The 18,792-nt window shown below is 35.4% G+C and overlaps 1 protein-coding gene across 2 annotated transcripts in view; it reads left to right on the top strand.

Moving 5' to 3' along the window:
- LOC133580825 (glutamate decarboxylase 1-like) overlaps positions 1-18,792 on the top strand; it is a 59,792-nt gene that overhangs the window by 23,062 nt on the left and 17,938 nt on the right. For both annotated transcript variants that reach the window (XM_061935061.1, XM_061935053.1), the window contains 6 exons: positions 11,740-11,852; positions 14,245-14,360; positions 14,497-14,576; positions 14,666-14,720; positions 17,086-17,202; positions 17,286-17,350. In XM_061935061.1, the coding sequence (XP_061791045.1) occupies positions 11,740-11,852; positions 14,245-14,360; positions 14,497-14,576; positions 14,666-14,720; positions 17,086-17,202; positions 17,286-17,350 (546 nt within the window). The remainder of the gene's footprint in view (positions 1-11,739; positions 11,853-14,244; positions 14,361-14,496; positions 14,577-14,665; positions 14,721-17,085; positions 17,203-17,285; positions 17,351-18,792) is intronic.

The raw sequence follows: 18,792 nt of genomic DNA, 5'->3' as shown, positions 1-18,792 counted from the left end.
TAAATATTTTCCTTTTCCCCCTCAAAAATATACTGTTTTCTATGGCGAGACGGCTTTAAAAACATTTTTTTATTTTTTATTTTAATTTTTAACCAAAAATATTAAAGGAAAATTGTGCGGATAGAGAGAATGAACTTTTTCTTTTTTCTTTTTTGTTAAAAATATGTTTTCCTTTCTCCCCTAGGTGAAAAAAGTATTTTTGAAAAAAAAAAGTTTAACCACAAATATGAAAGGAAAATTGTGCAGATAGTAAAGAATGAACCTTTTTTTTTATTTTTATTTTTATTTTTTATTTTTTTAAGTATTTCATTTTTTTTCCTGCAAAAATATAAAATATTCCTGCGGTTAGAGGGGATGAACCACGTTAAATTAACATTCTCACATTACAGACATGCTCACCCCCACTTAAAATAAATGTGTGCTAGGGTCTTGTCAGAATGAAGAAATGCTTGCCCTTTTCTTTGAAAAAGTGGTAAAGTTGTAATACATTTTAAATTAAGATTACAATATAAAAAGAAACCCACTTAAACATCAATGCTAGGGTCTTGTCAGAATGAAGAAATGCTTTTCTGGTAAAATTATATTAAATTAAAATTAAAATGACTGTGTAAAAATAAAGAATATACTGGTTTTCGGTGGCTAGAGGGCTTGAAAAAAAAGTAGTTAAAAAATTTTTTTTAACCAAAAGTATGAAGGGAAAATTGTGCGGATAGAGGGAATTTGTATATATGTATGTATACATATGTATATATATATAAATGTTTTTTTGGTCATAAAAATTATTGCTTAATTTATTTTTTGTTAAATATTTTACTGTTTTCTGTGGCTAGAGGGCTTAAATTTTAGTTATTTATTTTTCTATTTTTCTTTTACCAAAAATATTCACGTAAAATTGTGCGGATAAAAGGAATGAACACTTTTTTGTGTGTGTGTCTGTGTAAAAATATAAAAATGTTTCCTCTAAAAAAAATAATTATATATATATATATATATATATATATATATATATATATATATATATATATATATATATATATATATATATATATATATTTTTTTTTTTTTTTTTTTTTTTTTTTTATCATAACAAATATTGCTTAATTTTTTTAAATAAATATTTTCCCTTTTCCCCCAAAAAATATACTGTTTTCTGTGGCTAGAGGGCTTTAAAACCATTTTTATTTGTTTTAAAAAAAAATTTACCAAAAATATTAAAGGAAAATTGTGCGGATAGAGGGAATCAACACTATTCTTTTTTTTTTTTTTTGTTAAAAATATGTTTTCCTTTCTCCCCCCAAAATATACTGTTTTTCTGTGGCTAGAGAGTTTGAAAAAAAATAGAATTTTTGAAAAAAAAATGTTTTACCACAAATATGTAAGGAAAATTGTGCGTTTTATTTATTTTTTATAATTTATTTTTTGTAAAAGTATTTCATTTTTTTTCCTGCAAAAATATAAAAACATTCTTGCGGATAGAGGGGATGAGCCACGTTAAATTCACATTCTCACATTACAGATATGCTCGCCCCCACTTAAAATAAATGTGTGCTAGGTTCTTGTCAGAATGAAGAAATGCTTGCACTTTTCTTTAAAAAAGTGTTAAAATTATAATACATTTTGAATTACATTTCCTGTATAAAACTCCCCACTTAAAAGATGTGTGCTAGTGTCTTGTCAGAATGAAGAAATGTTTGCACTTTTTTGGTAAAATTATATTCAATTTCAATTGAAATTACTGAATAAAAATTTAAAAAATATATATTTGATAATATATGGATTTTTGTGATTATATTTTTGGTCATAAAAACTATTGCTATTTTTTTAATTAAATGTTTTCCTTTTGCCCCCCAAAAATATACTGTTTTTTGGTGGCTAGAAGGCTTGAAAAAATTATATTAAAAAAAAATAAAAAAATGTCACCAAAAATATGAAGGGAAAATTGTGCAGATAGGAGGAATTATATTTTGTTGTTGTTGTTGTTTTGTTTTTTTGTAAAAATATTTAATTTTTTTTCTCCAAAAAAAATAAAAAATATCTATGTATATATTTTTGGTCATAAAAATGATTGCTTAATTTTTTTTTTACTTAAATATTTGACTGTTTTCTGTGGCTAGAGAGCTTGAAAAACATTTGTATTTTTTCAAAAAAAATTTTAACCAAAAATATTAAAGAAAAATTGTGCGGATAGAGGGAATGAACACTTTTTTCTTTTTTTTTCTGTAAAAATATTTTATTTCATCATAACAAAATATTGCTTAATTTTTTTTAAATAAATATTTTCCTTTTCCCCCGAAAAAATATACTGTTTTCTGTGGCAAGAGGGCTTTTTTTTATTTTATTTTTTTTAACCAAATATATTAAAGGAAAATTGTGCGGATAGAGGGAATGAACCACCATTACATGTTATGTAGACCACAAGGAAGTGTTTTACATTTAGAAATAATCATAATTATATGTTAATCATAATAATATGACTCCTTTAATGCGCCTTATATATGAAAAAAGATCGGAAATAGACCAGTGCGCTTTATAATCCGGTGCGCCCTATGGTCCGGAAAATACGGGTAAATAGCGGGGCTTTACTATAAATGGGCAAAAAAAAATCTGAATTAATTCTCACTTCAATTTATGTCAACTTGACTTTACTTACAGGAAAATCATTTGTAATTAAGTTGCTAAAATGCCAAGCAAATCCACTAGAGATCCGATAATCTGGACGGGTGTATTGATCACATGACAAGCGATTATTTATCACTGAGGATAATCGTGATACGGGCCAAAACGTTGACCGAAAATGGTCATGTGATGCCCAGCAAAGGCAGTATACAACGATGCAAATAGCGAATATGCAGCTGTCATTGGTTAAGGAATAAAATATCCAATCTAAACATCAAACATGGATATGATCAGCTGGAATCTCGACGCAATTGACAAAGTCTTTTCGACAAGGAAAAGAGGTTCGGGGGAGCCTGGCTGCCCTGATGGAACCATTGCTGCGGGGTACGTGAGAGATTCCTGGGATAAATGGAGAATCATGTACCTCTCAGTCCTTTCCATCGAGGACGTGGAAGACATCTATCTATTTGGAACCGTGATCGCGGGGCACCTGCTGATTTGGCTGGGCATTGCTCTGGTGTATCGTCAAATTCGGAAGACGATGGCAGCCACTCAAGGAGCCCAAAGGCTGTTCGTCGCAATGGACAGATTGGGCAGGGCTGTAGGATCACAGACTACCGGCGATTTCTGATCTGAATCGCAAGATGGATCACATCATGGAGAAGTTTTCTGAGAAGGAAAATTTAATTGAATTTGAGAAAAACCAGCATGGACAGCATTGACTGCTTGCGGAAAATAACATCCCAATCTACGATTTGACTCCCTGTTATCAGGCTGTTCTGAAAAATCCCCCGAGGACACCTCAACCATGGACGCTTTTGACCTCCCTTTCTCTCAACAACACCTGGTGTCGAACTCTGCAGATCGGCCCCAGTCCACAAACACATTTCAACATCACACCCAAGATAATTGGGCATACATGCACGCACCTCCCAGTTCTTATGTGTCTTGTGCATGTTAAGAATTGACAATAAATCATATTGAATCTTGAAATATCAAGGTAGGGACAATCAAGCACTCCATTTATTCCATTTCTCAACTCTTCCCCCCCTTTCCCAATATCACCTTATTCCCACCTTTTTTAAGGCGCGCCGTAAAAATGGCTGCTCCATTGGCGGTCTCGTCTTGTCTCTCTGTAACGTATGTCTGCTCTTAGTGGGACTGTGCGGAAAATGTACTTTTCAGTTCTTATGTGTCTTGTGCATGTTAAGAATTGACAATAAATCGTCTTAAATCTTAAGGTAGGGACAATCAAGCACTCCATTTATCCCATTTCTCAACTCTTCCCCCCTTTCCCAATATCACCTTTTTCCCTCCTTTTTTAAGGAGCGCCGTAAAAATGGCTGTACCATCGGCGGTCTCGTCTTGTCTCCCTGTAACGTATGTCTGCTCTTAGTGGGACTGTGCGGAAAATGTACTTTTCAGTTCTTATGTGTCTTGTGCATGTTAAGAATTGACAATAAATCATCTTGAATCTTGAAATATCAAGGTAGGGACAATCAAGCACTCCATTTATTCCATTTCTCAACTCTTCCCCCCCTTTCCCAATATCACCTTATTCCCACCTTTTTTAAGGAGCGCCGTAAAAATGGCTGCTCCATCGGCGGTCTCGTCTTGTCTCCCTGTAACGTATGTCTGCTCTTAGTGGGACTGTGCGGAAAATGTACTTTTCAGTTCTTGTGCATGTTAAGAATTGACAATAAATCATCTTGAATCTTGAAATATCAAGGTAGGGACAATCAAGCACTCCATTTATTCCATTTCTCAACTCTTCCCCTATTTCCCAATATCACCTTTTTCCCTCATTTTTTAAGGAGCGCCGTAAAAATGGCTGCTCCATTGGCGGTCTCGTCTTGTCTCCTTGTAACGTATGTCTGCTCTTAGTGGGACTGTGCGGAAAATGTACTTTTCAGTTCTTATGTGTCTTGTGCATGTTAAAAATTGACAATAAATCATCTTGAATCTTGAAATATCAAGGTAGAGACAATCAAGCACTCCATTTATCCCATTTCTCAACTCTTCCCCCCTTTCCCAATACCACCTTTTTCCCTCCTTTTTTAAGGAGCGCCGTAAAAATGGCTGCATCATCGGCGGTCTCGTCTTAACTCCCCGTAATGTATGTCTGCTCTTAGTGGGACTGTGCGGAAAATTTACTTTTCAGTTCTTATGTGTCTTGTGCATGTTAAGAATTGACAGTAAATCATCTTGAATCTTGAAATATCAATGTAGGGACAATCAAGCACTCCATTTATCCCATTTCTCAACTCTTCCCCCTTTCCCAATATCACCTTTTTCCCTCCTTTTTTAAGGAGCGCCGTAAAAATGGCTGCGTCATCGGCGGTCTCGTCTTGTCTCCCTGTAACGTATGTCTGCTCTTAGTGGGACTGTGCGGAAAATGTACTTCTCAGTTCTTGTGCATTTTAAGAATTGACAATAAATCATCTTGAATCTTGAAATATCAAGGTAGGGACAATCAAGCACTCCATTTATTCCATTTCTCAACTCTTCCCCCCTTTCCCAATATCACCTTTTTCCCACCTTTTTTAAGGAGCGCCGTAAAAATGGCTGCTCCATTGGCGGTCTCGTCTTGTCTCCCTGTAACGTATGTCTGCTCTTAGTGGGACTGTGCGGAAAATGTACTTTTCAGTTCTTATGTGTCTTGTGCATGTTAAGAATTGACAATAAATCATCTTGAATCTTGAAATATCAAGGTAGGGACAATCAAGCACTTCATTTATTCCATTTCTCAACTCTTCCCCCCCTTTCCCAATATCACCTTATTCCCACCTTTTTTAAGGCGCGCCGTAAAAATGGCTGCTCCATTGGCGGTCTCGTCTTGTCTCCCTGTAACGTATGTCTGCTCTTAGTGGGACTGTGCGGAAAATGTACTTTTCAGTTCTTATGTGTCTTGTGCATGTTAAGAATTGACAATAAATCGTCTTAAATCTTAAGGTAGGGACAATCAAGCACTCCATTTATCCCATTTCTCAACTCTTCCCCCCTTTCCCAATATCACCTTTTTCCCTCCTTTTTTAAGGAGCGCCGTAAAAATGGCTGCACCATCGGCGGTCTCGTCTTGTCTCCCTGTAACGTATGTCTGCTCTTAGTGGGACTGTGCGGAAAATGTACTTTTCAGTTCTTATGTGTCTTGTGCATGTTAAGAATTGACAATAAATCATCTTGAATCTTGAAATATCAAGGTAGGGACAATCAAGCACTCCATTTATTCCATTTCTCAACTCTTCCCCCCCTTTCCCAATATCACCTTATTCCCACCTTTTTTAAGGAGCGCCGTAAAAATGGCTGCTCCATCGGCGGTCTCGTCTTGTCTCCCTGTAACGTATGTCTGCTCTTAGTGGGACTGTGCGGAAAATGTACTTTTCAGTTCTTGTGCATGTTAAGAATTGACAATAAATCATCTTGAATCTTGAAATATCAAGGTAGGGACAATCAAGCACTCCATTTATTCCATTTCTCAACTCTTCCCCTATTTCCCAATATCACCTTTTTCCCTCCTTTTTTAGGGAGCGCCGTAAAAATGGCTGCTCCATCGGCGGTCTCGTCTTGTCTCCCTGTAACGTATGTCTGCTCTTAGTGGGACTGTGCGGAAAATGTACTTTTCAGTTCTTATGTGTCTTGTGCATGTTAAGAATTGACAATAAATCATCTTGAATCTTGAAATATCAAGGTAGGGACAATCAAGCACTCCATTTATTCCATTTCTCAACTCTTCCCCCCCTTTCCCAATATCACCTTATTCCCACCTTTTTTAAGGAGCGCCGTAAAAATGGCTGCTCCATCGGCGGTCTCGTCTTGTCTCCCTGTAACGTATGTCTGCTCTTAGTGGGACTGTGCGGAAAATGTACTTTTCAGTTCTTGTGCATGTTAAGAATTGACAATAAATCATCTTGAATCTTGAAATATCAAGGTAGGGACAATCAAGCACTCCATTTATTCCATTTCTCAACTCTTCCCCTATTTCCCAATATCACCTTTTTCCCTCCTTTTTTAGGGAGCGCCGTAAAAATGGCTGCTCCATCGGCGGTCTCGTCTTGTCTCCCTGTAACGTATGTCTGCTCTTAGTGGGACTGTGCGGAAAATGTACTTTTCAGTTCTTATGTGTCTTGTGCATGTTAAGAATTGACAATAAATCATCTTGAATCTTGAAATATCAAGGTAGGGACAATCAAGCACTCCATTTATCCCATTTCTCAACTCATTAAGTCATGATATCATCCGCCTCGTCCCCCTGGTTCTGGCTGTCCCAGATACGGCGGTAAGGGTTTCCGCTCCATTGACTGCATGCTCATTGTGAGCTGGTCTTGGCAGATAGGCCAGCTGGGGCCCCCCACCCTGTCACACAATGTCCTGAGGCGTCACACTGTGGAAAGTGTACCTACCCTCCCTCGCCCCGCCGTGGATGCTTGGGGTGGGCGTGATGATGCGGGTCACGGGGTTAGTCATATAAAAGACATTCAAAGAGACTCTCTCAGACACACACACGAGTGCCCTTGATGACGGTAATAAGGGCATTTAGAGGCTGTCCCTTGAGACGGGCAGGTGACTGAGGGGTAATTTTCACCCCTCAAAAGACCAATGATTGGCTCTGATTGTGATAATCATCACCATTACCGCCATTACAGCCTAAAATGGCTCACAGGGAGAATTTTAAAGAGGTCTGGGAATATAAAATGCATTCTTTTTATCATCCCCAACCTCTCTTGGTTGTTTTCCTTCCCGATATTTTAAGACTAGCGCCCTGCCCTTTCCGTCCTTGTCTCCCCTCGCCGTCTTTATCTGGCCCCTTGCACACAAGCCACAAAACCCGAAAGGGGTTCGGCGTAATTGCAGACAAGATGTTTCTCCAACGGTAATGGCGGTGCTCTAAGTGGCCTCATTACGAGGAAGGATCGTGCGGTGCGTGTGTGTGTGTGTGTGACACATTTAACCTACTTTCACTTTCACTTCCTTTGTCACGTCTATCTCTTTCTTTCCTCAAAACACCAAAAAAAATGGCGTATTAATCACTTTTCTGTATGTTATAGTCAACACGCATAGGGATGGTGTTTGATAAGAAAGAGTTCGAGGCCATTATCGAATCCTCTTATCGAACCGATTCCTTATCGATTCTCTTGTCGATTCCAGATAGGTTGTTGTATATGGAAAAAAACCACAATATTTGGTTTAACAAAAGCTCACTTTTATTTTATAAGAATAAAATAAAATAAATAAATAAATATTGACTGTTACCCCCCTAAAAAAATAAAAATATAAAATATTGACTGTTGTTACCCAAAGTATATTAAGTGGGATTTTTCAGAAAAACAAATATATACAGTAACACAAAAACAACCTGTCTCTGTGATCACTATAGGTGTATAAATAATAATATAGTGTTGAATAAAATCAGTCCCTTGGGCACAAAACTGAAAATAATACAGCTCTCCAAAAAGTGCACTTCTGCTGCTATTGGAACATAGTAACTACACATACTATGACACTAAGAACACCACAGTGATCAATCAACAATTCTTCTTCCTTTACATGAGAGCGAAGCCTGGCAATAATTGCATATTGCCTGTTCTGTTATTTTGGAGGAAAACAAATTAAATATTTTTACACACACACACACACACAAAAAAAAGTGTTCATTCCCTCTATCCGCACAATTTTCCTTTAATATTTTTGGTGAAAATAAAATAAAATAAAATAAAAATGTTTTTCAATCCCTGTAGCCACAGAAAACAGTAAAATATTTAGTTTAAAAAAATTAAGCAATCATTTTTATGACCAAAAATATATATATACATTTTTTTTGGGGGGGGGGGGGTGAAATATTTTTACAAAGAAACAAAACAAAACAAAAACAGATAATTCCATCCAATTTTCCTTTCTTATTTTTGGTAAAAAATTGAAAAAAAAAAAGACTTTTTTTTTCAAGCCCTCTAGCCACCGAAAACCAGTATATTCTTTATTTTTACACAGTCATTTTAATTTTAATTTAATATAATTTTACCAGAAAAGTTCAAGCATTTCTTCTTTCTGACAAGACCCTAGCATCGATGTGGGGTTTTTTTTTAATACTGTAATCTTAATTTAAAATGTATTACAACTTTACCACTTTTTCAAAGAAAAGGGCAAGCATTTCGTCATTCTGACAAGACACTAGCACACATTTATTTTAAGTGGGGGTGAGCATGTCTGTAATGTGAGAATGTGAATTTAACGTGGTTCATCCGCTCTATCCGCAGGAATGTTTTTATATTTTTGCAGGGGAAAAAATGAAATACTTAAAAAAAAAAATTAAAAAAAAGGTTAATTCTTCTCTATCCACACAATTTTCCTTTCATATTTGTGGTTAAACATTTTTTTAAAAAAATACTTTTTTCACCTAGCCATAGAAAAACAGTATATTTTAATATGTAAATATTAGCTTCACACAAATATACAGTACTATCATCAAACAAATACTTCTGAGTGTTGAAACTATTTCGATGGTGGAAATACACGACTGGCAGCTATTTTAAGTCCTCAAAACATCCATTGAAACAGTGCACAAAAATTATTTTTCAATAGACGTCTTACTATCAAATTGAAACACTTTCCACCTTAATATTGAGTTATACAAACAAGTTAAAAAGTTTACTTACAGACTTATATTTTCCAAGGCTTGTAGGACCTAACACAACTTGTCTACTTCTCAATTGTCTCATGAACTGAACTGACTCGCCAACCCGGAAGTGCCCAAACTAATGACGCGTAGTATTTTCATATCGCCACAAGGTGTCAGTAAGAGTCTACAATGAAATGGGCATAACATTGTGTCCCACAGGGCATTTCCTGTGGGAAGGGATTCGTTCTCAGGGATTCGAATAAAGAACCAACTATTTTTCTTTACTATAGTGGTCTCGATAACGGATAAAGGGATTCGAGTCCGAGGACTCGGTTCTTTTCTTATCGAACAACCGGGAAAACCGGTTTCGAGCATCATCCCTAAACACGCACACACTGCAAAAAGTCAGTGTTCAAAAACAAGAAAAAACATTTGAAAAATTAGGGGTATTTTATTTGAACTAAGCAAAATTATCTGCCAATAGAACAAGAAAATTTGGCTTGTCAAGACTTTCCAAAACAAGTAAAATTAGTTAACTTCAATGAACCCAAAAATACCTTAAAATAAGTATATTCTCACTAATAAAAAGTGCACTTTTCTTGGTAGAGAAAAAAATATGAGACCTTTTTGCTCAATATGTTGAAAAATATTCTTAAATTAAGTAAATGCTAGTGCCATTATCTTGACATAATGATATGCGCTCGGCATCATGATTTTTTTTTTCATGCTTGAAGTAAAAAATGATTATTTTAAAAAAGAAGTTTTATACTTGTGAGTGTGGATGACACAGCTTTGCAACAGTTGATGTTCTAGTTTTAAGCATGTTTTACTCAATATAGGTCATCAAATCTCAGCTACAAGCTGTAATATCTTACTGAGATCATTTAGGACCAAAACCTTTAAAACAAGTAAAACACTCTAACATAAAATCTGCTTAGTGAGAAGGGATATGGGGAAAAAAAAAATGTTTTAATTCTTTTTTATAACTTTATAAAAAGTTTCTCGTGCGCACAAGATAGTTTCTCGTGCACACGAGATACATGTCTAAAAAAATAATAATATTAATAAAATTGTTTTAATTTTTTTTTATAACTTTATACAAAGTTTCTCATGCACACGAGATACATGTCTAAAAAAAAAAAAAATAATAAAAAAATGTTTTATTTTTTTTATAACTTTATAAAAAGTTTCTCGTGCGCACAAGATAGTTTCTCGTGCACACGAGATACATGTCTAAAAAAATAATAATATTAATAAAATTGTTTTAATTTTTTTTATAACTTTATAAAAAGTTTCTCGTGCGCACAAGATAGTTTCTCGTGCACACGAGATACATGTCTAAAAATAATAATATTAATAAAATAGTTTTAATTTTTTTTTATAACTTTATAAAAAGTTTCTCGTGCACACGAGATACATGTCTAAAAAATAATAATATTAATAAAATTGTTTTAATTTTTTTTATAACTTTATAAAAAGTTTCTCGTGCACACGAGATACATGTCTAAAAAATAATAATTTTAATAAAAAAAAATTTTTTTTTTAATAACTTTATAAAAAGTGTCTCGTGCGCACAAGATAGATTCTCGTGCACACGAGATACATGTCTTAAAAAAAAATAAAAAAATAAAAAATAAAAAATTTCCCCCATGTCCCTGTAGGGGCTCCGTACTTTAGGGGCTCCGTAGAATTATCTTATCAGACAGAAAATAAGCAAATATCACCCTTATTTGAAATATTTCATCTTACTTAGATTTCAGTTTTTGCAGTGCACACACAGAGTCTTATCTCTCCCAAACACACAAAAACGCCATGTCGGTCCCCGGATTGACAGATAGCCATCACAGCTTTGTGTGTGTGTGTGTGTGTAACACATTTAACCTACTTTCACTTTCACTTCCTCTGTGACTTCTATCTCTTTCTTTCCTGAAAACACCAAAAAAAAATGGCGCTTTAATCAGTTTTCTGTATGGTATAGTCAACACACACACATAGTCTTACCTCTCCCAAACACACAAAAACGCCATGTCGGTCCCCGGATTGACAGATAACCATCACAGCTTTGTGTGTGTGTGTGTGTGTGTGTGTGTGTGTGACACATTTAACCTACTTTCACTTTCTCCTCTGTGACTTCTATCTCTTTCTTTCCTCAAAACACCAAAAAAATGGCGCTTTAATCAGTTTTCTATATGTTATAGTCAACACACACACACACAAATAGTCTTATCTCTCCAAACACACAAAAACGCCATGTCGGTCCCCGGATTGACAGATAGCCATCACAGCTTTGTGTGCTTTAATTAAACCACGGAGGCATTTGAATATGAATGTTTGCTGCATATCAGACACTTTAATTAGCTTAGTCGATTTAGGCTCTGCCGGTGAAATGATAGATAGGCTGGCATACCAAACTGTCTCCTCTGCTTTTATGTCAACGCGATTGTCGAGGCCTCGGATGTTGCGGTGATGCGCTGACGCCAGCGTTTTGTTTTTTTAAACCTGATTGACAGGTTCACCTACGAGATCGCGCCAGTGTTTGTTCTGATGGAGCAGCTGACCCTGAAGAAGATGAGAGAGATGATCGGCTGGTCCGGCGGAGAGGGAGACGGCCTTTTCTCACCAGGTTAGCCCAGAAATATACATTGCACCAAAAATATGAAGGGAAAATTGTGCGGTTAAAGAGAATTTACTTTTATTTTTTATTTGTTATTTTTTTGTAAAAATATTTAATTTTTTTCCTCCAAATAAATAATTTTTTTATTTTTTTTTGTAATGTTTTACTTTAATTATTGCTTAATTTTTTTTAATTAAATATTTTAATTTTTCCCCAAAAAATATACTGTTTTCTGTGGCTAGAGAGCTTTAAAAAAAAACTAAAACATTTTTTTACCAAAAATATGGACGGAAAATTTTGCAGCTAAAGGGAATTATCACTTTTTTTTTTCTTTTTTTTTTCTAAAATTTTTTTTTTTTTTTCTCCAAATAAATATATATATATATATATATATATATATATATATATATATATATATATATATATATATATATATATATATAATTTTTTTTTTTTTTTTTTTTTTTTTTTTTTAATTATTGCTTAATTTTTTTAATTAAATATTTTCATTTTTCCCCAAAAATATATACTGTTTTCTGTGGCTAGAGGGCTTAAAAAAATGTATTTATTTTTTTTACCAAAAATATGAACGGAAAATTGCGCGGCTAAAGGGAATTATCTTTTTTTTTTTCTTTTTTTTTTGTAAAAATATATACCAATACCGGTATTTCGTACAACCCTACAAGGTCCATTGTAATATTAAAGACATATTTCACTGTGGTCTGATATAAAGGGTGGACAATTGATGACTTAAAGGGGAAGTGCACTTTTTTTGGCTTTTTGCTGATGGATGGTTTTTTGTTTTTTTTTGCATTCTATATATTCAATAAATGCGATCAAAAGTCCGCTTACAATAGAGCCCATGAGAGCCACACAATTCCGCATACAAAGCCCTTAAAAAACATCTCCATTGAGGTTTTATATACATGATGTAAGTATATGTCAGGTTCAAACACTGATGCCATCTATTAAACAAGACAGTAAGCAAAGAATTAAAACAGAGACAGAATTAAATTTGGCTCAATTGAGGAGAAAACATCTGGGCTGTACTCTTGTACAGTCTCCAGCACGCTCTGGCGAAAGATTGTACGCCATGTCTTTTATTTGGACTTTCCCCAGATTACATGGCAACAGCTATTTCTAAGGGAGGGGGGTCGTAAACAGCCATCGCCTTTGATTACAGAACAGTTCAAAGAAGAGGTCGCCTTGAGGGGAGTCTGGTCATGCTTCCTCTCCGCTTTGTAGTTCTCGGGTCAAGACAATATCTTTTTGTTGATTACAATACATGAAAGAAGCAGAACACCTTCATGTTGCTTCCCATCCTACACAGTGGAGTTTTACAAGCCTTCTGCTTGGTAGGATCAAAGACAGCTTTTGTCTGCTCGCCGGGAACTCATTGAAACACAAAGTTTTGTGATAGCTTAGATACAATTATTCGGACAGTATATATGTAATGTAGTTGTCTATTTCCTTAGTTGTTGATTTAGTTCTGTGTCTGTGTCTGTGTCTTGTATGTTCACTATTTTATTTAAGGACAAACTTGCAATAATAAACATATGTTTAATGTACCCTAAGATTTTTTGCTAAAATAAAGCCAATAATGGATTTTTTTTGTGATCCCCTTTGTTTACAAAAGTATTGAAAAGTATCAAAATAATTTTGGTACCAGTACCAAAAGATTGGTATCGGGACAACACTAGTCCTTTCTGGTGACCAATACTACTGTAGTACTTGTTTAGTACGGAGCCCCTAAAGGGACATGGGGGATTTTTATTTTTTTTTTATAACATTTTTATTTTATTTTTTTTATTTTTTTTTAAAATATGTATCTCGTGCGCACGAGATAGTTTCTCGTGCGCACGAGATACATATAAAAAAATAAATAAAATAAAAATAAAAAATTATTAAAAAATAAAATTCCCCCACGTCCCTTTCAGGGGCTCCGTAGTTTAGCCTTTCTTATGCTTAATTTTTTTTAATTTAGGACCAAAACATTTACAAATATGCGTAAAAAAAATTGTCCAGTGCGATTTTTTGACAAAAAAAATCCGCTTTTGTTTTGGAAAAAGTGTTTTTTTTTCCAAATAAATCATTGTGCTCCTAACACTCATTCACATAAATTATTTGTTTACTTATTTTATTGTGATTACTTATGGAGTATATTGTGAATAAATTGAGAACAGGAAGTGAACAAAAGTTTTAGCAACTGTTATGTAAAAGAAAAGGGGTAGGATTAAATAAGCTCTGCTTCTTCCTACTCCTTTCCGAACATGTTGAAAAGACAAACTGGATTGTGATGTATCATGTTGTATACTTGCATGTTCGAAATAAACTCAAACTCAACTCAACTCAACAATTTAATGTCAGTTCCTATTTTAAACATGTCTTCTCTGCCCAACAGGGGGCGCCATTTCCAACATGTACAGTGTGATGATCGCACGTTACAAGTACTTCCCGGAGGTCAAAACCAAGGGCATGTCGGCGGCTCCTCGCCTGGTTCTCTTCACGTCTGAACATGTATGTTCCACGAGACGTAACAAAACATCTCATTACAGAGTTGATAGTTATAATTTAACCCTTTTAATGGACTGATTGCGTACTGTACGAGTGCTTCTGTCAGTGATGGGTTTTTTCCCCCCTCTGCTCCCTACAGAGCCACTACTCCATAAAGAAGGCCGGGGCTGCCCTGGGTTTTGGCACTGAGAACGTGATTCTGTTGAGCACGGACGAAAGGTCCTTTAATGCATACGTTCATGATAAATGCAGTAAAACGTATACTTGTGTACTCCTCAAACAATACGACCATGTTGTATTTTTTTCAGGGGGAGGGTCATTCCCGCCGATCTGGAGGCCAAGATTATTGACGCCAAACAGAAGGTAAGGCCTTTATTTCACTTTTTTGTAAAGAACATAATGTCATGGCATTTCTAACAACTCTTATTTTTTTTTGTGATAGAGTGATTGGAGCACATACTTGTTGGTCACAAAAAAACATTCATGAAGTTTGCTTCTTTTATGAATTTGTGAGCAAATCTGTTGGGTCAAAAGTATATATACAGCAATGTTAATATTTGGCAAGTTTCACTGCAATAAGGCGCTTTTGGTAGCCATCCACAAGCTTCTGCTTGAATTTTTGACCACCAAAATTGGTGCAGTTCAGCTAAATGTGTTGGTTTTCTGACATGGACTTGTTTCTTCAGCATTGTCCACATGTTTAAATCAGGACTTTGGGAAGGCCATTCTAAAACCTTCATTCTAGCCTGATTCCTTTACCACTTTTGACCTGTGTTTGGGGTCATTGTCCTGTTGGAACACCCAACTATGCCCAAGACCCAACCTCCGGGCTGATGATTTTAGCTTGTCCTGAAGAATTTTTTCATTGTCCCATTTACTCTCTGTAAAGCAGCAGTTCCATTGGCAGCAAAACAGGCCCAGGGCATAATACTACCACCAACATGCTTGATGGTAGGGATGGTGTTCCTGGGATTAAAGGCCTCACCTTTTCTCCTCCAAACATATTGCTGGGTATTGTGGCCAAACAGCTCAGTTTTTGTTTCATCTGACATCACATGGACAAAGATAAGACCTTCTGGAGAAAAGTTCTGTGGTCGGACGAAACAAAAATAAAATAATGATAAATTCATAAAAGAACCAAAACTTTGTGAATGTTTTTTGTGACCAACAAGTATGTGCTCCAATCACTCTTATCACAAAAAAATAAGAGTTGTAGAAATTACTGGAAGTTCAAGACAGCCATGACATTATGTTCTTTACAAGTGTATGTAAACTTTTGACGACGACTGCATATATATATTTTTTTTTTCATTATTGTTGATTTTATATTTTATAAAAAATATAATATAATATACCAGAATCAGTATATATTATATACTGTATATATAATATGTAAATACTACATATGTTATATTTTATTATTTAATTTTTATTCTACTTTATACCTTTTGTTTTCGCCCTCTTTTTGTGCCCTTGTGTGCATTATCCTTTCCATCCTTTGTAACTTTCCCTTGTGGATCATTAACGTTTGTCTAAGTCTAAGTCTAAGTGTAAGGTACTAAATATTTATTGGTTTTGGTAAAAAAATATACATATATATATATATATATATATATATATATATATATATATATATATATATATATATATATATATATATATATATTGCAACATTTAAAAATGAGCTAATTAAGATAACTGCTGTCCAGTTGTTATATTTTATTTGTTATATTGCATCAGACCCACAAACGCCGGCTGAGTAACAACAATATGAACATTACCATACTTGCCAACCCTCCCGAATTTTCCGGGAGACTCCCGAAATTCAGCGCCTTTCCCGAAAACCTCCCGGGACAAATATTCTCCCGAAAATCTCCCGATTTTCAGCCGGAGCTGGAGGGGGCGTGGCCTCCAGCTACGGCTGAAAATCGGGAGAATTAAAAAAAAAAGGCTGTCCTCACTCAGGTCCGCATGGAGCTGGAGGGGGCGTGGCCTCCATCTCCATGCGGACCTGAGTGAGGACAGCCTTTTTTTTTTATGACAGGAGGACAACAGGGTGACAACAACTAAATCATCCAGACTAGAGATAAATTGTATTATTATGTTTATCCTACCTAAAAATAAATATATTTATTAATTAAAAATAAATAAATAAATAAATTTTTACTATGTTTTGCTAAAAACATCAAAATTAGTTGTATTTTTATTTGTATTTTTTCTGACTCCTTATTACATCCAGCCATAGAATTATACATTAATTTAAACATATATGAAATAATTAATTTTAAATGATCATAATAATTCATTTAAAATGACCATATTTAATTATTAAAATAATTGCTTGTTTATCAACAACTTTAGCATTTTATTCTTTACATTTTGAAGCTCTCAGAAGCCAAGTAATGTTATATTCCTTAATATTTATTTATGCAAGTTTGAAGTATCAATTATCTAAACACAGTTTTGTTGGCATATTTTCAGGATATATATATATATATATATATATATATATATATATATAAATAAATCGGAGGTCTCAAGGTTGGCAAGTATGAACATTACACAAGTGTTAAGTCGGAGCTTTGTGGAAATGGAAAATTGCAACATTGCGTAGAGGTGGTATGGTCTCAGTCTGCAACCCTGCAACCGTAATATGCCACCGTTGGGTTTTACGTGAATCAGTGCCAAAAAAAATCACAGATTTGTATAATATTTGTTTGTTCATCAGGGTTACGTGCCGATGTTCGTCAACGCCACGGCCGGCTCCACCGTCTACGGAGCCTTTGACCCCATCAATGAGATCGCTGACATCTGCGAGAAGTACAACCTGTGGCTGCACGTGGATGTGAGCAGGAATACTTTGAATCGGACTGTTTTTTTTACCCTGGTTCTTGCCTTCCGGTAACCACGGCGTCTCGTCTCCTATAGGGAGCGTGGGGCGGCGGGCTGCTGATGTCCAGGAAGCACCGCCACAAGCTCAGCGGAATCGAGAGGTACGTTCCTTGAAATGTGTGGACCGATTTGCTTCCGATTCTTGGGGTGATAATTCCATTGAGAATCGATTTCTCGCCATAAAAATTAATTTTTCAAAACAGGTTACAGCAGGGGTGTCCAAACTTTTTTCACCAGGGGCCACATGCTCGGGCCATTTTGATACTTTGTAAAAAAAAATGTAAAAATAAAATGTAAAAAGCAGGCATTATATACAAAACCCGAAACCAGTGAAGTTGGCACGTTGTGTAATTCGTAAATTTGTTAATTTTTTTCAACTTATATTCAATTGAATAGACTGCAAAGACAAGATATTTAATGTTCCAACTGAGAAACTTTTTTTTTTTTTTTTTAGAATTTAATGGCAGCAACACATTGCAAAAAAAGTTGTCACAGGTGCATGTTCACCACTGTGTTACATGGCCTTTCCTTTTAACAACACTCAGTAAACGTTTGGGAACTGAGAAGACCAATTTTTTGAAGCTTTTCAGGCAGAATTATTTCTCATTCTTGCTTGATGTACAGCTTAAGTTGTTCAACAGTCTCCGTTGTGGTATTTTAGGCTTCACACATTTTCAATGGGAGACAGGTCTGGACTACAGGCAGGCCAGTCTCATACACGCACTCTTTTACTACGATGGCTTGGCATCGTTTTGCTGAAATAAGCAGGGGCGTCCATGATAACGTTGCTTGGATGGCAACATATGTTGCTCCAAAACCTGTATGTACCTTTCAGCATTAATGGTGCCTTCACAGATGTGTAAGTTAACCATGTCTTGGGCACTAATACACCCCCATACCATCACAGATGCTGGCTTTTGAATTTTGCGCCTATAACAATCCAGATGGTTCTTTTCCTCTTTGTTCCGGAGGCCACGACGTCCACAGTTTCCAAAAATAATTAGAAATGTGGACTCGTTAGACCACAGAACACTTTTCCACTTTGCATCGGTCCATGTTACAAACCCCGTTTCCATATGAGTTGGGAAATTGTGTTAGATGTAAATATAAACGGAATACAATGATTTGCAAATCCTTTTCAACCCATATTCAATTGAATGCACTACAAAGACAACATATTTGATGTTCAAACTCATAAACTTTTTTTTTTTTTGCAAATAACAATTAACTTAGAATTTCATGGCTGCAATACGTGCCAAAGTAGTTGGGAAAGGGCATGTTCACCACTGTGTTACATGGCCTTTCATTTTAACAACACTCAGTAAACGTTTGGGAACTGAGGAGACACATTTTTGAAGCTTTTCAGGCGGAATTCTTTCCCATTCTTGCTTGATGTACAGCTTAAGTTGTTCAACAGTCCGGGGGTCTCCGTTGTGGTATTTTAGGCTTCATAATGCGCCACACATTTTCAATGGGAGACAGGTCTGGACTACAGGCAGGCCGGTCTAGTACCCGCACTCTTTTACTACAATGGCTTGGCATC

The sequence above is a fragment of the Nerophis lumbriciformis genome, linkage group LG03 (assembly GCF_033978685.3).
Source record: "Nerophis lumbriciformis linkage group LG03, RoL_Nlum_v2.1, whole genome shotgun sequence".
Taxonomy (NCBI): domain Eukaryota; kingdom Metazoa; phylum Chordata; class Actinopteri; order Syngnathiformes; family Syngnathidae; genus Nerophis; species Nerophis lumbriciformis.
This window is presented reverse-complemented; position numbering and strand designations above follow the sequence as displayed.